Here is a 14,829-nt window from a genome sequence, read left to right as displayed (position 1 = left end):
CTTTTTGTTTGCTCCATAAGAATCTCTTGTTTACCTCTAGCTCTAACTAAATTATTCAAAAGAACAATGTTTTCTGGATTTTTATCAGACAACAATGAGGCTTGAAAGACATTTTCCTCAGCTTGCTTCAGCTTTTTATTAACATCCCCAAATGCATTCCAATTCCACTCTTGAATATCTTTTTTTAGAATTTTAAGTTTACTCAGAAAAATGAAGATATGATTACCTCTAATCATTGCAGACCAAGAAAGTTGAATTTGCTTGAAGAATTAAGAATGATATTGCCACACCTTAAGAGCTCTAAAAGGTATATTTTTGGGCTTTGGAATTTCAACATTTGCACCATAAATAATTCCATGATCTGATATACTTCTTACACCAACTTTGTAACCCCATCTAGGGTATACTTCCAACCATTTATCATTGAAAACAGCTCTATCAAAATTGCAGAGAATTCTTTTTTTCCCTCCTTTGTTGCACCAAGAGAACTCCAAACCTGTTTTAGGAGCTTGAATAAACCCACAATTATTTAAACAATCATTAAATTCCCTCATAGATATTTTCAGAGGATTGAGACCACCTTTCTTTTCATCAACACTTGTTATAGTATTGAAATCACCTATGACCAGCCATGGCTTATTTAAAGTATTTGCAATTTCCATTTCATGCCATAATTCTCTTCTATTAACAGTGATAGTGGCAGCATGAACTCCAGTAATTACAGCCCCACCAACTTCCACAGTTATTGCTTGAGAAGTACTTGATAAAATCTTTGGAGTGTTTATTGAAGAGCTCCATAGAATCCAAATGTTTCCTTTATTACCATCACAAGAGTTATGAATGATTTGATAGTGTATACCCTGGAGTCTTAACTTTTTAATGAAATCGGAAGAAACCTATACTTTGGGTTCAGCTAAAATAACTAAAGTAGGACAAAAAAATTTGACTATATCTCTTAACTTGTCTTTGCCCTTTGTTCTCCTTAGGCCCCTTAAGTTCCAATATAGAACTTTCATTTAGAAGGAGGGTGAGAAGATAAAGTAATTCTCTTACATTGGCCATTTTTACTGAAGTTTGCATTTAAGTTGGATGCCTGAGTTCTGGTAATCACATTTGGCTTTTTCCCAACTTTTGTTTTGATTTGAATAAATTCTTTCCCATTCTTAGTACCAGAAGTACTTGCTGCATGTTGAATAGATTCTGAATCAGTATGTTTCACTTGAACACAATCTTCAGCTTTCTTAGATTTAATATTTTGAGAGATAGACTGAAGTTGTAAAACTGGAGTTCCAATAGGAGGTTGAATATTAACCACATTGGCTATTGAAGGAGCACTTGAAACCATTGTAATATTTTATCTACTGAAAGAGTTGGAAATTCTTCATGTGAGTTAATAGACCCCCTGAATTCTTCAGTTTGGTTTTGTAAGATATGAAATCTACCAGAGGAGTGCTCACTTTGAATAGGAGGTATTATTGCATCAATCTCTTCATTATCACTTAAGAGTTGATCATGAATTTGTTCAATTATGTGCTCTTTTTCTTTCTCAACTTGAGTAAAGCATATGTCAAAACCAGTTTGAACTTGAGAAGTTTTTTTTCTCCATTGTTTTTTTGCCTTTTCCTTCACAACTTCAGTTTGTTTTTCAGAACATTCACTTCTTCTGATTCTACATTCAACAGTTAAGTGACCCACAATTAGACAGTGATTGCAGAATTTTGGTTTCTTTAAGATTTGAACAGCTTGTTTAAATTTACCATACTTGTACTCAACAACTACTTTGCTTGGGATATACTTTGCAAAATCAACTAGAACACTTGCATAGTATCCTATTTCTCTTTTTAGAGTAATTTCATCAACTTTAATAGCTCTCCCCAATTTGTTTCCCATCTGTAGAAGAATGCTTTCTTTCCAGTACTCAATGCTTAAACCAAGAAAAGTGACCCAAACATAAGCTAATGAAGTTTTTTGAGTTTCAGGATTGAAGTTAGGTTCCCATGGTCTAATTTTCAAAGTTTGTTCTTCCACCATCCATAAACCTTGCCAAATATGTTTTTTATCATCTTCATTATCTAGCTTGATGATAAAGAATCCTTTTCCTAAGGGTATGAACTGTAAAGAACCCTTAAGAGACCATTGTTGTTTCAGTAAAGTAGTTGCAGTATTCATCTTAAGTTTAACAAAATATAATCTCCCAATCAAGCTAAATTTCCATTCATTTAAGCTGTCTTCAATAACATCATCAGGAATAAACATAGAAGGAGGGTCTTCAGAATTCATTGTTGAAGAAGCGGAATCATAAACCAAATTTGTTGTAGAAGATCGAAAACCAGATCCACTATTATTTTGTTCAGACATAATAAAAGAAGAAAAATGATTGAATATCAACACCAATCATCTGTTATTAATGAGAAATCACCTGAATTAATACAGAAATCCGATCAGAATTCGAAGAATCCACGAATTTAATGAACGAGTCGTCACCGATTTTTGTCGCTCAAGTCGTCGCCCGATTCGCAGAGGATTTTTTCTAAAGAAGTAGCTTTCCAAGAAATAAACAATACCAATAAACAAGCCCCATGAGGACCAAGGATGTTAGATGGTACACGAGGTTTGACTATGAGGCGTGGGAAATGCCTTGTATTATCTGCTCCTATATTAATCGATATTGGTGATATAATGGTTCCTTGTATTTTGATTCCAGGTTTTAACTGTGTAAAATGTTATAGTTTTAAAAAACATTTAGAGGGATGTGGATTTAGAACTTCACCAACTATCTTTCTACTGTTTCTCTATTCAGATTTTATATTTATATTTTATGAGAACCGATAAATACCCGGACTTGTTGACTATCCGTTGTTTTTAACAGGTCCAGTTTTGTGTCCACAGAACTGAAAACCGAGCCCGAAATCATTAGAACCCAGACCTGTCTAAAATAATCGGATGATAGGCGGGAGTATCCGGACCTATTGACAACCCTAACATAAATCATGCTTAAAAAAACAAAAAGAAAAGAAAGAGAAAGGAAAAAAAAACACAAAAAATCCTGGACTAGTCTCAAATATAGACACGATACAACAAAGTGTAGGCTGTGCAGGTAGCTGATGTGTCTAGTAGTTAGAAAATTTCCCCGATCCTTAACATCTAACTGTTGATTGACAAGTTTAAGAGTAACAAAAATCCTAGGAACAATAAATTCTCGTGAATAAAAGTGGAGGAGAAATTCGAAAAATAATCAGAATAGCTTTCGAGGAGAGAGACCACAAAAAAAGAAGCCCTAATTTCTTAACACAGTTCTCTGCAACTCTAAGAAGAGGACAGATCTACAGATACAATCTGAAGAGATTGGATCAAATAGATAGATTTTCTTAGTTAGTGTACCTGAATTGGATTTCAAACTTCGAAAAACAGCAAACCAGAACAAGAACAAAAACCCTATTTGTATATCAGTGTGTTCTGAAGAAATCAGAAGAAGAAGAGAAGAATTGGACGAATGAATTACAGATTTGAAATAACAAGTTGTGTTGTCTTGTTAAATCGAAACTAAAGGATTTGTTTTGCTGAAATTTGAAACGACAAAAAAAAAAAAAAAAAAAAAAATCCTGAAAGTGAAAGTATGGAGAGATCTAGGGCGAAGAGGACTTACTATTATGAACAAGATTATGATACTCAAAATTTTCCTAGAACTAAACCTCGTTTTCACCATCACAATAATCACCATTTCAACAACAATAATCATAGACGTGGAGGAGGAGGAGGAGGAGGTGGAGGTGTAGGCGGTGGTGGAAGATTACCAAAAAGTCAGGATGCTGCTAGTGGAATGACTAGTTTTCGAATTTTATGCCATGATATGAGAGCTGGTGGTGTAATTGGGAAATCTGGTAATGTAATCAAAGCAATTAGACAGGAAACTGGAGCTTGGATTAATGTTCATCCATTATTACCAGGTGATGAAGAAAGGATTATTGAGATTGCCGAAGCTAAACGTAGGGATCCCGATGGAAGGATTCCAGCATTTTCCCCAGCTACAGAAGCTTTAATGATGATCTTTGAAAGGATGATTGAGAGTGATGGTGGTGGAGTGGGGTTTCAGTTTGATGCTGGAATTGACGATGGTGATGATTTTGGTCCTAGAGGTGGCAATGGTGGATTAAGAGTTGCAACTAGACTTGTTGTCGCTAGACCAAATGTAGGAAGTTTGTTGGGGAAAGGTGGGAGAATTATTGAACAAATGAGGATTGAAACAAAAACCCAGATAAGGATTCTTCCTAGAGACCATACTTTGCCTAGCTGTGTATCAATGTCAGAGGAAATTGTTCAGGTAAAACCCTGAGCCATATAATTATTGTCTAGTTAAATTCAGTTCTGATTTGCCCTAATTTAGTTTACAATTTGTTTTTATCTCATTGTGAGGGAATTTGACAGGTTAAATTTGTAGAGATGGTACTAGATTAGATGGGTGATGGGTTTACGACAGTAGAACCGGAATCAGAAATTCATTAGTAGTTCAAATTGCTTTTTGTTTCCTTTCCTAGTAAGGCTAGTTAGAAAAAAGAAAATAACAAAATCTGGGAAAATGTTGACTGTTTTCGAAAGGAAAACTGGAGTTTACGAACCAATTAAATTAGTTTGTTCTTGGCTGAATTTTGAAGTCTCATGTTTTGTGACCAGAGAAATGTTGATTATCTTTGTTATCTCTTAGTGCAAAATTGATTGATTTAAAACTAATAGGAGACGTGTTTCTGCTACCTGTTACTGTTAGAAGTGAACAAGGAGCTGCGATAGAAATATCATAGAAAACATATGGTCATGTAGTCTGGAAAATTAACTTCCTCATAAATAAGGAAGAGAGCTTGAAGCTTTAACATGGGATAATATCCTTTAGAGGCTGAATTTTCCAGGATGATGTAAGATGCTAGGAAGAAATCATCGCACTCAGGAATTTTTGAAGTTTGATAACACATTTTTTGCAGGGACTCGTGGTTTACATTTAGTACTTAAATTATTTTGTCCCTGGATCGAGGCAGTCTTTGGTGGCTGTAAGCCTCGGGGACTTGCTTAGAAGTTAAGAAAATAGGAAGAGGATTCCAGAACAAAATCAGGTTATCTTGTTTTACATGGGAACATGGACAGTGGAATTTGATTCAACTAGCTTGATATTTAAACCAGTCGCTTACATTATGATATCTTACTGGTTCAAACTTAAAATGGTTACCATTAGTTTTGATACAGGATAAGACCTTAAGACAGCTTGTGACATCCTAGAAAGATACCTCTTTAGGTTTAAGATTATAAACCAACAGTGGATCACACAGAGAAAATATTTAAATGAGTACAACAGTGAGTAATGCATGATAGCTGTTAAGTGACTCATGGTTAACCACAAATAGGTAGTTTTTTAAGACTTTATGCGTATATGTTGTGCTTTGCTACAGTTGTTTTTATACTAGAGTAGAGGAGTGGGATAACAGTTTTTATGTGGGCAAATACATCAAAAGTTTTTAATGAAATAAAGTTGAATTGGTCTCTTCTGAAAAGAAACAGAAACTTGGCTAGTTTTGTATGTAAAGATTGAAACAGAAACTTGGCTTGTTTTGTATGTAAATATTTCCATGTTTAGTTACTTGATAATAGATGATGTATAGCGTGTTAGTCTTTATCATGCCCATCGATGAGTTCTGATTTTTGTGCTTAAGGTACATAATAATGTGGTGCATATAGTAGTACATCTGAGTTATCGTTCATTCATTCTCTTGGGTCCTTATGAAAGAAGGAACTATATTTAACTCTACTTTTCACATAGTGCTTTCACCCTATAATTGGCATACTTATACTTGAGGTAGTGATTCGTGTAGGTAAGACAGCTTAACTTCTTTTATTTTTGTCTAGTATGAGATGTACTTCTGTTTCCAGTGATAATAGATGATGTATAGCGTGTAAGTCTTTATCATGCCCATTGATGAGTTCTGATTTTTGTGCTTAAGGTACATAATTTGGTGTATATAGTACATCTGAATTATCGTTCGTTCATTCTCTTGGGTCCTTATTAAAGAAGGAACTATGTTTAACTCTACTTTTCACATAGTGCTTTTACCCTATAAATGGCATACTTATATTTGAGGTAGTGATTCGTGTAGGTAAGACAGCTTAACTTCTTTTATTTTTGTCTAGCGTGAGATGTACTTCTGTTTCCAGTGAAGAATCTTTGGGCTGCTGTGTGTCGGAATGGTAGCAAAAGGGTATCAATCCTTTTGATTGGCATGTAGTAGCTTCTTGTATTGGCATGGGTTTGATGCTCATAATGAATACAAGATTTATTTATTCTATATATTTTTAAGTAATATATAGAAACCTGGAACTCCTGAGAAAGCATTAGACATACAACCCACATGAATCCTAGTAATTCTCTAATTGATTTATTTGGATGTTGTTATCTAATTTATTATGAGTAGGATAAAGCAGGTGCTGGTGAGAAGATTCATTTCATTTACAACTGTATATATACAAAGTAAAGGGCGTTCTTGAAGAATAGTTGTCTATGGTGTCATATCTGAGCAGGAATCCTTTATTTTGGTTATGGATTGAGTTGAGAATATACTTTTACCTTCAGAGATATGGGTCAGCATACCTTAATGGACAGCTTGAAGAGCTATTAATAGTTCAGCTTTAAGATCGGATTTTTACGCTTCTGTATCACACACATCAGGAGATACTTATAGGACTCTATTTGGTTTGCCTTAACAGTTATTTTTCTCAGCTAATTTAAAGATACTAAATGTGGTGATGAACACTGCGATGAAAAACTCCAAATCACATTGATGGGCAGTCTGATTAAATAACAGTTTAACACATAAGTTATGAGAAGGGGATAAATCAAAAATGAAAAAAGATAAGTACAAGGTTGATAGACCATCTGGGAAGTTTTATCCTGTAAGCTGCCTGAAAAGAAATTTTACTGACGTTTTCCCACTAGGATATAATGCCTAATGTTTTGAGTTGCAGAAAGTTGGGGAACAAATAACAATTTTTGCAGCCTTTGAAGACTTCCATACGAGCATTGATATACTGACTCAAAGAAGCCATTGTTCTTCTCGTTTTCTGATGAAGTTCAATCATTTCTCAAAAACTTACAGTATTTTTTGTTGGTGTTGTTTCTTTGGTTTCTTCTCAGGTGATTGGTGATGTTAATAATGTCAGAAGAGCTGTTACGATTATTTCAGCACGCTTGAGAGAGAGCCAGCTTCGTGACCGCAGTCAATTTAATGGGCGAGTGCCGGATCAGTTTTTAGCTCCTGATGATGAGTTTGTTCCTCAGTTGAACCCTGCATCGCGTAGATCATCGATGGATGCCCCCCCTATTGGACAGCGATTTTCTTCTGGACAAAACAATGTTCGGAGCAATGCACATCTCTCACGTCAGCCTGGCTTTGCATTAGAATCTGAAGCTTCTCCGATGGACGATCATGTGCAGTCCTTACCTAGAGAGGACCTTGTCTTTCAAATATGTTGCCCTAATGACAAGTTGGACAGAATTATGGGAGAGAACGGGCTTATAGAAATACTACGAGGCGATATTGGTGTGGATGTCAGGGCTACTGATGCAGTACCAGGATCTGATGAAAGGATAATTATTATTTCCTCTGATGAGGTCTCTCTCTTATATCTATATCTATATATTTATATATCTCTCTCTTGTGCATAAACGAATTATGGTTAAGATAATAACAAACCATGTCGTTTGTTTTTATGCTAGGGTCCTGATGATGAGCTGTTTCCAGCTCAAGAAGCTTTGCTGCATATCCAGAGTCAGATTGTAGATCTTATTCCAGACACAGATAATAATATTACGACAAGGTTACTTGTGGCATCCAGTGAAATCGGTTGCTTAGAGGGAGAAGATGGATCTCTATCCGATTTGGAAAAATTGACTGGCACAAATTTAAAGATTCTTCCGCGAGAGGACCTCCCATTGGGGACACCTGGGGCAGTTGAGCTTGTACAGGTTTGTGGTTATCTTTGTTTCGAGTACAGCCGTATTGCATGCATGAATACTTGAAAATAGTTTCAACTGCTTTTGACTAATTTGGCGAAAAATGTTGTCAGCCTAATTTGACTAAAAGGCTAAGTAATGATAACCAGTTTTTAGCCAAAAAGGTGGAGCTCACATTTTACTGATTTTTACTAGTGTATATATATCTGTATATTCCAAGAAAGCATTAACTAATATCATTTATATATGAATTTATTACAGGTTGTAGGTGAGATAAAAGCAGCTAGAGATGCTCTTGTCGAGATAACATCAAGGTTACGAAATTGCTTATACCGGGAGACTTACCTTCCAAAGGCTTTGCCACCACCACCTATATCCACGTCTGTTTCTGGAAGCCTGTCAATGGCGGAGGTTGGTTCTCCCAATGGAGTTGCTGTATGTGAAGGTTTTCATGGAAGGAATGCTCCAGGTGCAGGGCTTCCGACTTTGCAGAGTGCACCAGCTGTGTGGCCCTCAAAGGTGATACCCGTTGAGAGTTTTATTTTGATTATGTTATGTTTCTGTTCCATGATTCAGTTAAAGCGTTTCTGAAACTAGTATTAATGTATGTTCTCTAGAGTTGCTACTTAAAAAGATTCAGTGTTTGTTTATCTTTTGATTGGTCTGTCCATCCTATTGCATATCCTGATGGATGATACTTATAAAGTGTTCATCGTTACTGTAGGATGCTGTGGCATCTGGTGGGGCAGTAGAAAGAAAGGTAACTGATGCTCAAGAAGAAGCACCGGTTAACTCGAACAGGTATTGAACTCTCCTCTCTCCCTGTTGCTTAATTTGAATCTTTCATTACAACTTTATGCCTCTTTCATCACTTATGCCCTTTATCATGCCTGTGTCCATCAGATATTCTTTGCCACTTGTCACCAGGAGTACATTGGAAGTAGTCATACCAGAGCACGCAATCTCTAAGCTCACGATGAGATCAGGCAACAGGCTTGCTCAGATCAGTGAGGTAATGTTAACTGCTTGAATTCCTTCCCTTGTTCTTTTTACAAAAGCAAAGTTGAGTTTAAGTATTTGTCCCCATTTTCATATGAACAGTTGTCAGGAGCTAGTGTTAAACTTGTGGAAGATGAAACCGAAACTGAAAAGGTCATTCGAATATCTGGTACACCGGAGCAGGCTGAGAGAGCTCAAAGCTTGCTCCATGGGTTTATTTTGAGCAGTAAGTCTACCACATCCCCACTCAGTATTTCTTTCCTTCAGTTGATCACTGGGTGTCAAATTAATGTGAATTTGCTCATCTACTGTTATGGTGGATGAGCATCACCAGGCAATCATAGCAATGAGCTTGGGTGTTAATTGTCGATCAATGACGAGGTTAACCGTCTGACTCCCTGTGACTAGGATCGTCTTTATTTTTTTTGACACCATCTTACAAGTTGGTGATTACTGTCGCACAATCCCCTGTTAATCGTAGTGAGTAATGTTTTTGTTTTGTTTTGTTTTGTTTTGTCAGCGCAAGAAGACACTCCATCAAGCTAGTGGGAGCCGTACGAAAACAAGGTAACAAATGGGTTGTTTAGCGGAAGATGGCCGAACACCTCGGTGCAAATACCAGGTGATTATCGAGTCTTAGTCCCCTTGTATGATGATGAATAGGTATGTGTTATTTATATCTATATGCTTGTATCGTAGTTCCAAGAATATAATGCCCAAAGTGTAAAAGTTTCATTGTAATCATATTTCTGAGCAAGCTCTTTGTATGGCATTCTTTGATTTCAGAATCCGTTATCCTTCTTGGATGCTTATGTTACTACAACAGTTGATTAGTCGGGGATGTACATTTTAACCTTCTTTTCTGAAATAGGTCCCAACTGATTTTGCTTCTTCTTGCTGAAAAGGATTATGCAACTAATTGCTGTTTTATATGTGGCATAGCTGACACTTGGCGAATTATCTCCGCCAGTGGCAGAGTGGGATGGAGAAGCAAAGGCGAACTTGGTGAATGTTGTTAGCACGACCTTGGTGGGTGGTGGTAACATGACATAGATTTGAAGGTTCTTACCCATGAATAACTCTGTATTGTGGTGTCCTTTAGGAGCCTTGCCTGTAACACACAAGAGTTTGGAAATTTTAGGGTGGATCCAGAAATTTGGAATTGCCAGTCACCATGAGAAGTAACGTTTCATAATTTAGGTTTCACATGTTAGGGCTAGTTGTTAGTCATTATCCAATAAGAAGATAATTTAGGTTCCGACCCTGCTGTTTAACGATAGAAAAGGTGAATTGCATCACAAGAAATAGCTTCTGGGAACTTCAGCGGGAGCGTAATAGTGCATCGGAGGACCATTCTAATGGATTATGAGGTACTAGGTGTTACATGCATAAACTATTGGGGATCAAAATATTGTTAGACAAATAGAAAGGTTTCTATGTTTTCTTGCACTCGGGTTTCAGATTAGTTGTTTGTACAAACATATGCTCATTAAGTTAAGTTATAGGCCTGATTTATTGGATGAGCGAAGACTGGAGATTATAATTTCGATGATATGCATAAAGACTCGAGAAGGTATAAGCATTCAAAGAAGACCTGTATATTGTTGTGAAATAATGACCAAGAGTGTTCCATCAGAGTTGCGTATTGTATGTCCCAAATAACACTGGATGGCCTACATGAGACTTGTTCTGATGTACTATGGCCACGGGTTTTGAATGGTTACGTGATTTCTAGAAGTAAAGAAAATAAGAGGCAAGATATTATAGTCTATGGGAAAAACCTAACTAAAATTTTGGAATAGATGCATGGGAAATTGTCTGTGCGGTTATCTTTTCCCTGTGAGCTTCTTTCATTTGGTTTCTTTTAGGTTTATCAATCGTTTCTCTCTATTTTTCCTTTTTGTTAAATGTGTGAGGTCTGTCGACTTGTCCCTTTTATGAGTTTAAGGTTATCTTCAAAATGGCAATCTTTCACTTTTTGTTTAATTCTGTGTTCAAGTCTGGATAAGATAACATTGTGTGAATGCATAAACTAAATGAGACCAGTATGTTTATAAACGTGTCTTTTCCATTTTCCCCTAGGAATTTTTTGTGTTGACATTTTAAAGGGCGTCGTTCATATAACTTAATAAGAGGATGTTATTGTATTCAAGTTTCCTGCTTCTTTATAGAGGTAACCAGAATAGAATTACATCTGCTAATGGCATCGACCCCCCTATTCGTAATTGTAAAAAAGGCATGTGTGTATTAGGAAAGAATCGGTGAAAGAGAAGCTAAGCTATGTTAGGTATGTTTCTTTCCTACACTAATTGAAAAGACAGACGAATGCGTAACCAAAAACGGGTAAGAGGGCTGTGCTATAGACTAAGGTTATCAGTTTTCTATCGTTTTCTTGATCCTGTACTTGTTTGTCTGGTGGATACTCAAGTAGTCTCCCAAGTATTTTCATTTGGTTAGATGTGCATCGCACCTCCTATATGCTTGTCGCATGTTTTTAAGCTTAGGTGCAACTACTACTACCGACACATGTTCTCAAAAGAAAGGATGTAGCAAAGGGCTATTCTCTAGACCTAGTAGATGAGCGATCTTGCAGATGCAGTGGAGCCTTTAAGATGAGAGTAGCAATCTCCACTTCAATCATAGGTCCACATATATCTACTAAGAAAAGACTTCCAATAGCACCATATCCATTGAACTTACAGTGGAGCGGACATCCTTTTTTATATCACTAACTGCAAAATTATTGATTCTTCCATCCCTCCTTGTTGTTCTATTTATGCGTGATTGGTATTGGTACTTTGTCGTGGCACCACAACTTTAGTTTTCCCCAACATTTTAACACAAAAAATTGAACAAGTCACATGAATCTTTTATCCATCAGTACAAAGTCGGATAATAGGCAAGTGATCTTATATCATATGTTAGCATAGTCTTTTGTACATAATAGCATGTATCAGATTGAGACTCTATCTGTTTGCAATTGGTCTTTAAAATGGATAGTTTTCTAGGAAGCACCACCAAAAGTCCCTCTTGCCTATTTGCTCTCACCTTTTGCAGCTAATAGCTAGGAACAGGCTGAATTTTCAAAAAAGATGCAACCAACATTGACAAAAGAGAGGTAGTTGCCGTGGAACTGGCTGAATTCATTTTATAGCCTTGTACTAGGTGTGATTACGTTGACATAGTATCTTGACAATACCATCCGCATCCCATGATATACGTAACCTCACTAATGGTATTTCCTTTCAGGGGCTGGGTAAAAATAATTAGAGGCTAACTTATAATTTTATATCATTGTGTACGTCATTTCCACGTAACATGTGCGTATCAAGTGATGTACTTAATTTTATTATCTACGGATAACAGTTGATATAGTGATTGTTTTTCAAACAACAAATTGTCGGATATTATTACAAAATGTATGCCTATTATGTGATGTATATAATTCATTATCTACACATTTAGGTCTGTTTGGTAATCATTATTTTAATGGATCATCATCCCATAATCCACTATGTAGATTTTTTTGTTCTTTTTCTTCTTCAACGATCTCAACATGAAATCGATGATGCTGTGGTGGATGGTTTCAAAGCTTATCTTCTTAACTTCGATTTGGAAAATAAGAAGTCTACTTAATAGAGTAAGTAGATTTTGTTTTTCTTCAAGTGATTTGTTTGTCAATGGATCTCAAAATAATTTGTTGGAACGTAAGTGGTCTTAATGATCTTAATAGACGAGATATTGTTAAAAAGAAGGTTAATGACTGGAAGCCTACTATTTTGTTACCGTAAGAAACAAAGATTCAACAATGCAATGACTTGTTGGCTTGGCAATGTTGGAAAAAAAGAGATGTTCATTGGCTTGATTCTCCTTCACAGGGCAGTTCTGGTGGAATTCTTTGCTTTTGGGATTCGTCCAAAATTCAAGTGATCGATTCTTTGATTGGTCCTTATTCTATTACCCTCTCGTGCAAAAATCTTTCTAATTCTTTTGAGTTGGTGTTCACAGGAGTTTATGCTCCTTGTGCTAACAATACTGAGGAAGTAAAGCTGTTTTGGAGAGAGATTGAAGAAACTAGACGCTTCTGGGACTACCCCTGGGTAATCGGAGGAGATTTTAATGAGATCCGTTTTACTCATGAAAGATCTTCAGGTGAAGAATCAACAATTGGTATGAGAAAATTTATCTCAAGACACCATCTTTATGATTTGTCTTTGATTGGGGCACCTTTTACTTGGACAAATAATCAAGTCCAAAGTATTAGGAGTAGAATTGACAGAATTTTATTATGTCCTGTTTGGGAATCTGTTTACCCTCAAGCAACTCAACATGCTATTGCTCGTCCTTGTTCTTATCACAATCCGATAGCTCTGGTCTGTGGAGGGGTGAAGTATAGTCCATCTCCATTATGCTGTGAGTATTACTGGTTTTCACATCCAAATTTCCTTTCTTTTGTGAGAGATATGTAGAATTATTTTGTGGTTTCAGGTAGTGTTGGTTTTGTTTTTTTGCAAAAAGCTGCAGCTTCTTAAACATCAATTAAGAATTTGGAGCAAAAGGGAGTATGGAGAAGTTGAGAGAAGATTAGAGGAGCTGGAGGATGTTGGAGCATGCAAATAATGGTCTTTCAAGTTCTTAATTATTTGCAAAAGCTAGACAGGAATATTGTAACTTGAGCATTGTAAGAGTAGAGAAGTGGAGGAGCAGGAGCAGAGGAACTCATTTCAAAGACTTTGAGAAGAACACAAAATACTTTAATAGGCTTGCAAATTATAGAAGGAGAAGGAGATACATTGGTGCTATAAAGGTGAATGGAGTTCTTACCAATGATGAGGAAGAAATTAAGGATGGCATTGTTGCATTTTTTCAAAACATTTTTCAAATCTGAACATCAAAGAATTGTCTTAGCTGATGGTATGCAGTTCAATAAAATTTCTCAGGAGATGTGTAGTTGGTTAAAGAGGGATATTGAATAGGAAGAATGTTTTGCAGCTATCAAATCTCTTGGAAAATATAAGTCACCAGGGCCATATGGTTTCCCTATCAAATTTTATACTATTTGTTGAGACATTCTCAAAGAAGACTTTCTTAATATTCTCAAGGAATTACAAGGTAAAAATCTTTTCTTGACTGGAGACTCAAGAATACCTTTATTGCTCTGATTCCTAAAATGGATCATATTGAGGAGATCAAGGATTTAAGACCAATTAGTCCATGGAGCTTACAAAATTATTTCTAAAACTCTAGCTGAAAGGTTCAAACAGTCTCTTACTTCTATCATTTCTCAACATCAGACTGCTTTTGTCAAGAAAAGACAAATTCATGATGGGGTTTTAATAGCCAATGAACTTATTGATTCAAGAATTAGGAGTGGGAAGCCAGGTTTTCTTCGTAAAGTTGACTTTGAGAAGGCTTTTGATCATGTTAACTGGATTTTCTTGGATGATATGTTCAAGTTGATGGGTTTTGGTGAAAAGTGAAGGAGTTGGATCAAATGTTGTGTTGAATTTGTTAGGTTATCTGTGTTAATTAATGGAAGTGAAGCTGGCTATTTCAAAAGCAATAAATGAATCAGACAATGTGATCCAATATCTGTTAGAGCATAGCTCGGTCGACCTCGCATGCGTTGCTATATCAAGCATGTTTGTCAATGTTAGTGATAAAAACTATGAGTCTTGATTTCTAGTTTATATAGCTAAGTCTCGGACTAGGATAGAAAAGTGTAGTTGAGCTCAAGGACTTCATGGCGATTCATCATACAACGACGAAGATCTACTCAAGGAACAGTGGAACTTCATCAACAAAAAGGTATGTGGAGACTTGAACTTATCTATCACTAA

General features: G+C 36.2%; 3 protein-coding genes across 3 annotated transcripts; 2 read left to right on the top strand and 1 right to left on the bottom strand.

Annotated features, from left to right (window-relative positions):
• Positions 1 to 269: 269 nt before the first annotated feature.
• LOC113295530 lies at positions 270 to 2,358 on the bottom strand. Its single transcript, XM_026543859.1, has 3 exons — positions 1,458 to 2,358; positions 1,094 to 1,320; positions 270 to 896 (listed from the first exon to the last, which is right to left on the bottom strand). The coding sequence occupies exons 1-3, from the start codon at positions 2,356 to 2,358 to the stop codon at positions 270 to 272; spliced, it is 1,755 nt and encodes a 584-aa protein (XP_026399644.1).
• An 832-nt stretch (positions 2,359 to 3,190) lies between these two features.
• On the top strand, positions 3,191 to 9,881 carry LOC113299035 (RNA-binding KH domain-containing protein RCF3-like). Its single transcript, XM_026547963.1, has 8 exons — positions 3,191 to 4,321; positions 7,172 to 7,648; positions 7,754 to 8,002; positions 8,252 to 8,509; positions 8,715 to 8,791; positions 8,894 to 9,002; positions 9,092 to 9,215; positions 9,510 to 9,881. The coding sequence occupies exons 1-8, from the start codon at positions 3,617 to 3,619 to the stop codon at positions 9,533 to 9,535; spliced, it is 2,025 nt and encodes a 674-aa protein (XP_026403748.1). The 5' UTR covers positions 3,191 to 3,616; the 3' UTR covers positions 9,536 to 9,881.
• On the top strand, positions 9,564 to 14,469 carry LOC113295529. Its single transcript, XM_026543858.1, has 5 exons — positions 9,564 to 9,611; positions 9,932 to 10,018; positions 12,868 to 13,362; positions 13,478 to 13,591; positions 14,284 to 14,469. The coding sequence occupies exons 1-5, from the start codon at positions 9,564 to 9,566 to the stop codon at positions 14,467 to 14,469; spliced, it is 930 nt and encodes a 309-aa protein (XP_026399643.1).
• Positions 14,470 to 14,829: the final 360 nt, after the last annotated feature.

The sequence above is a fragment of the Papaver somniferum genome, chromosome 7, assembly GCF_003573695.1.
Source record: "Papaver somniferum cultivar HN1 chromosome 7, ASM357369v1, whole genome shotgun sequence".
Lineage (NCBI taxonomy): Eukaryota > Viridiplantae > Streptophyta > Magnoliopsida > Ranunculales > Papaveraceae > Papaver > Papaver somniferum.
The sequence above is the reverse complement of the archived record's forward strand: the minus strand, read 5'-3'. Positions and strand labels throughout refer to the sequence as shown.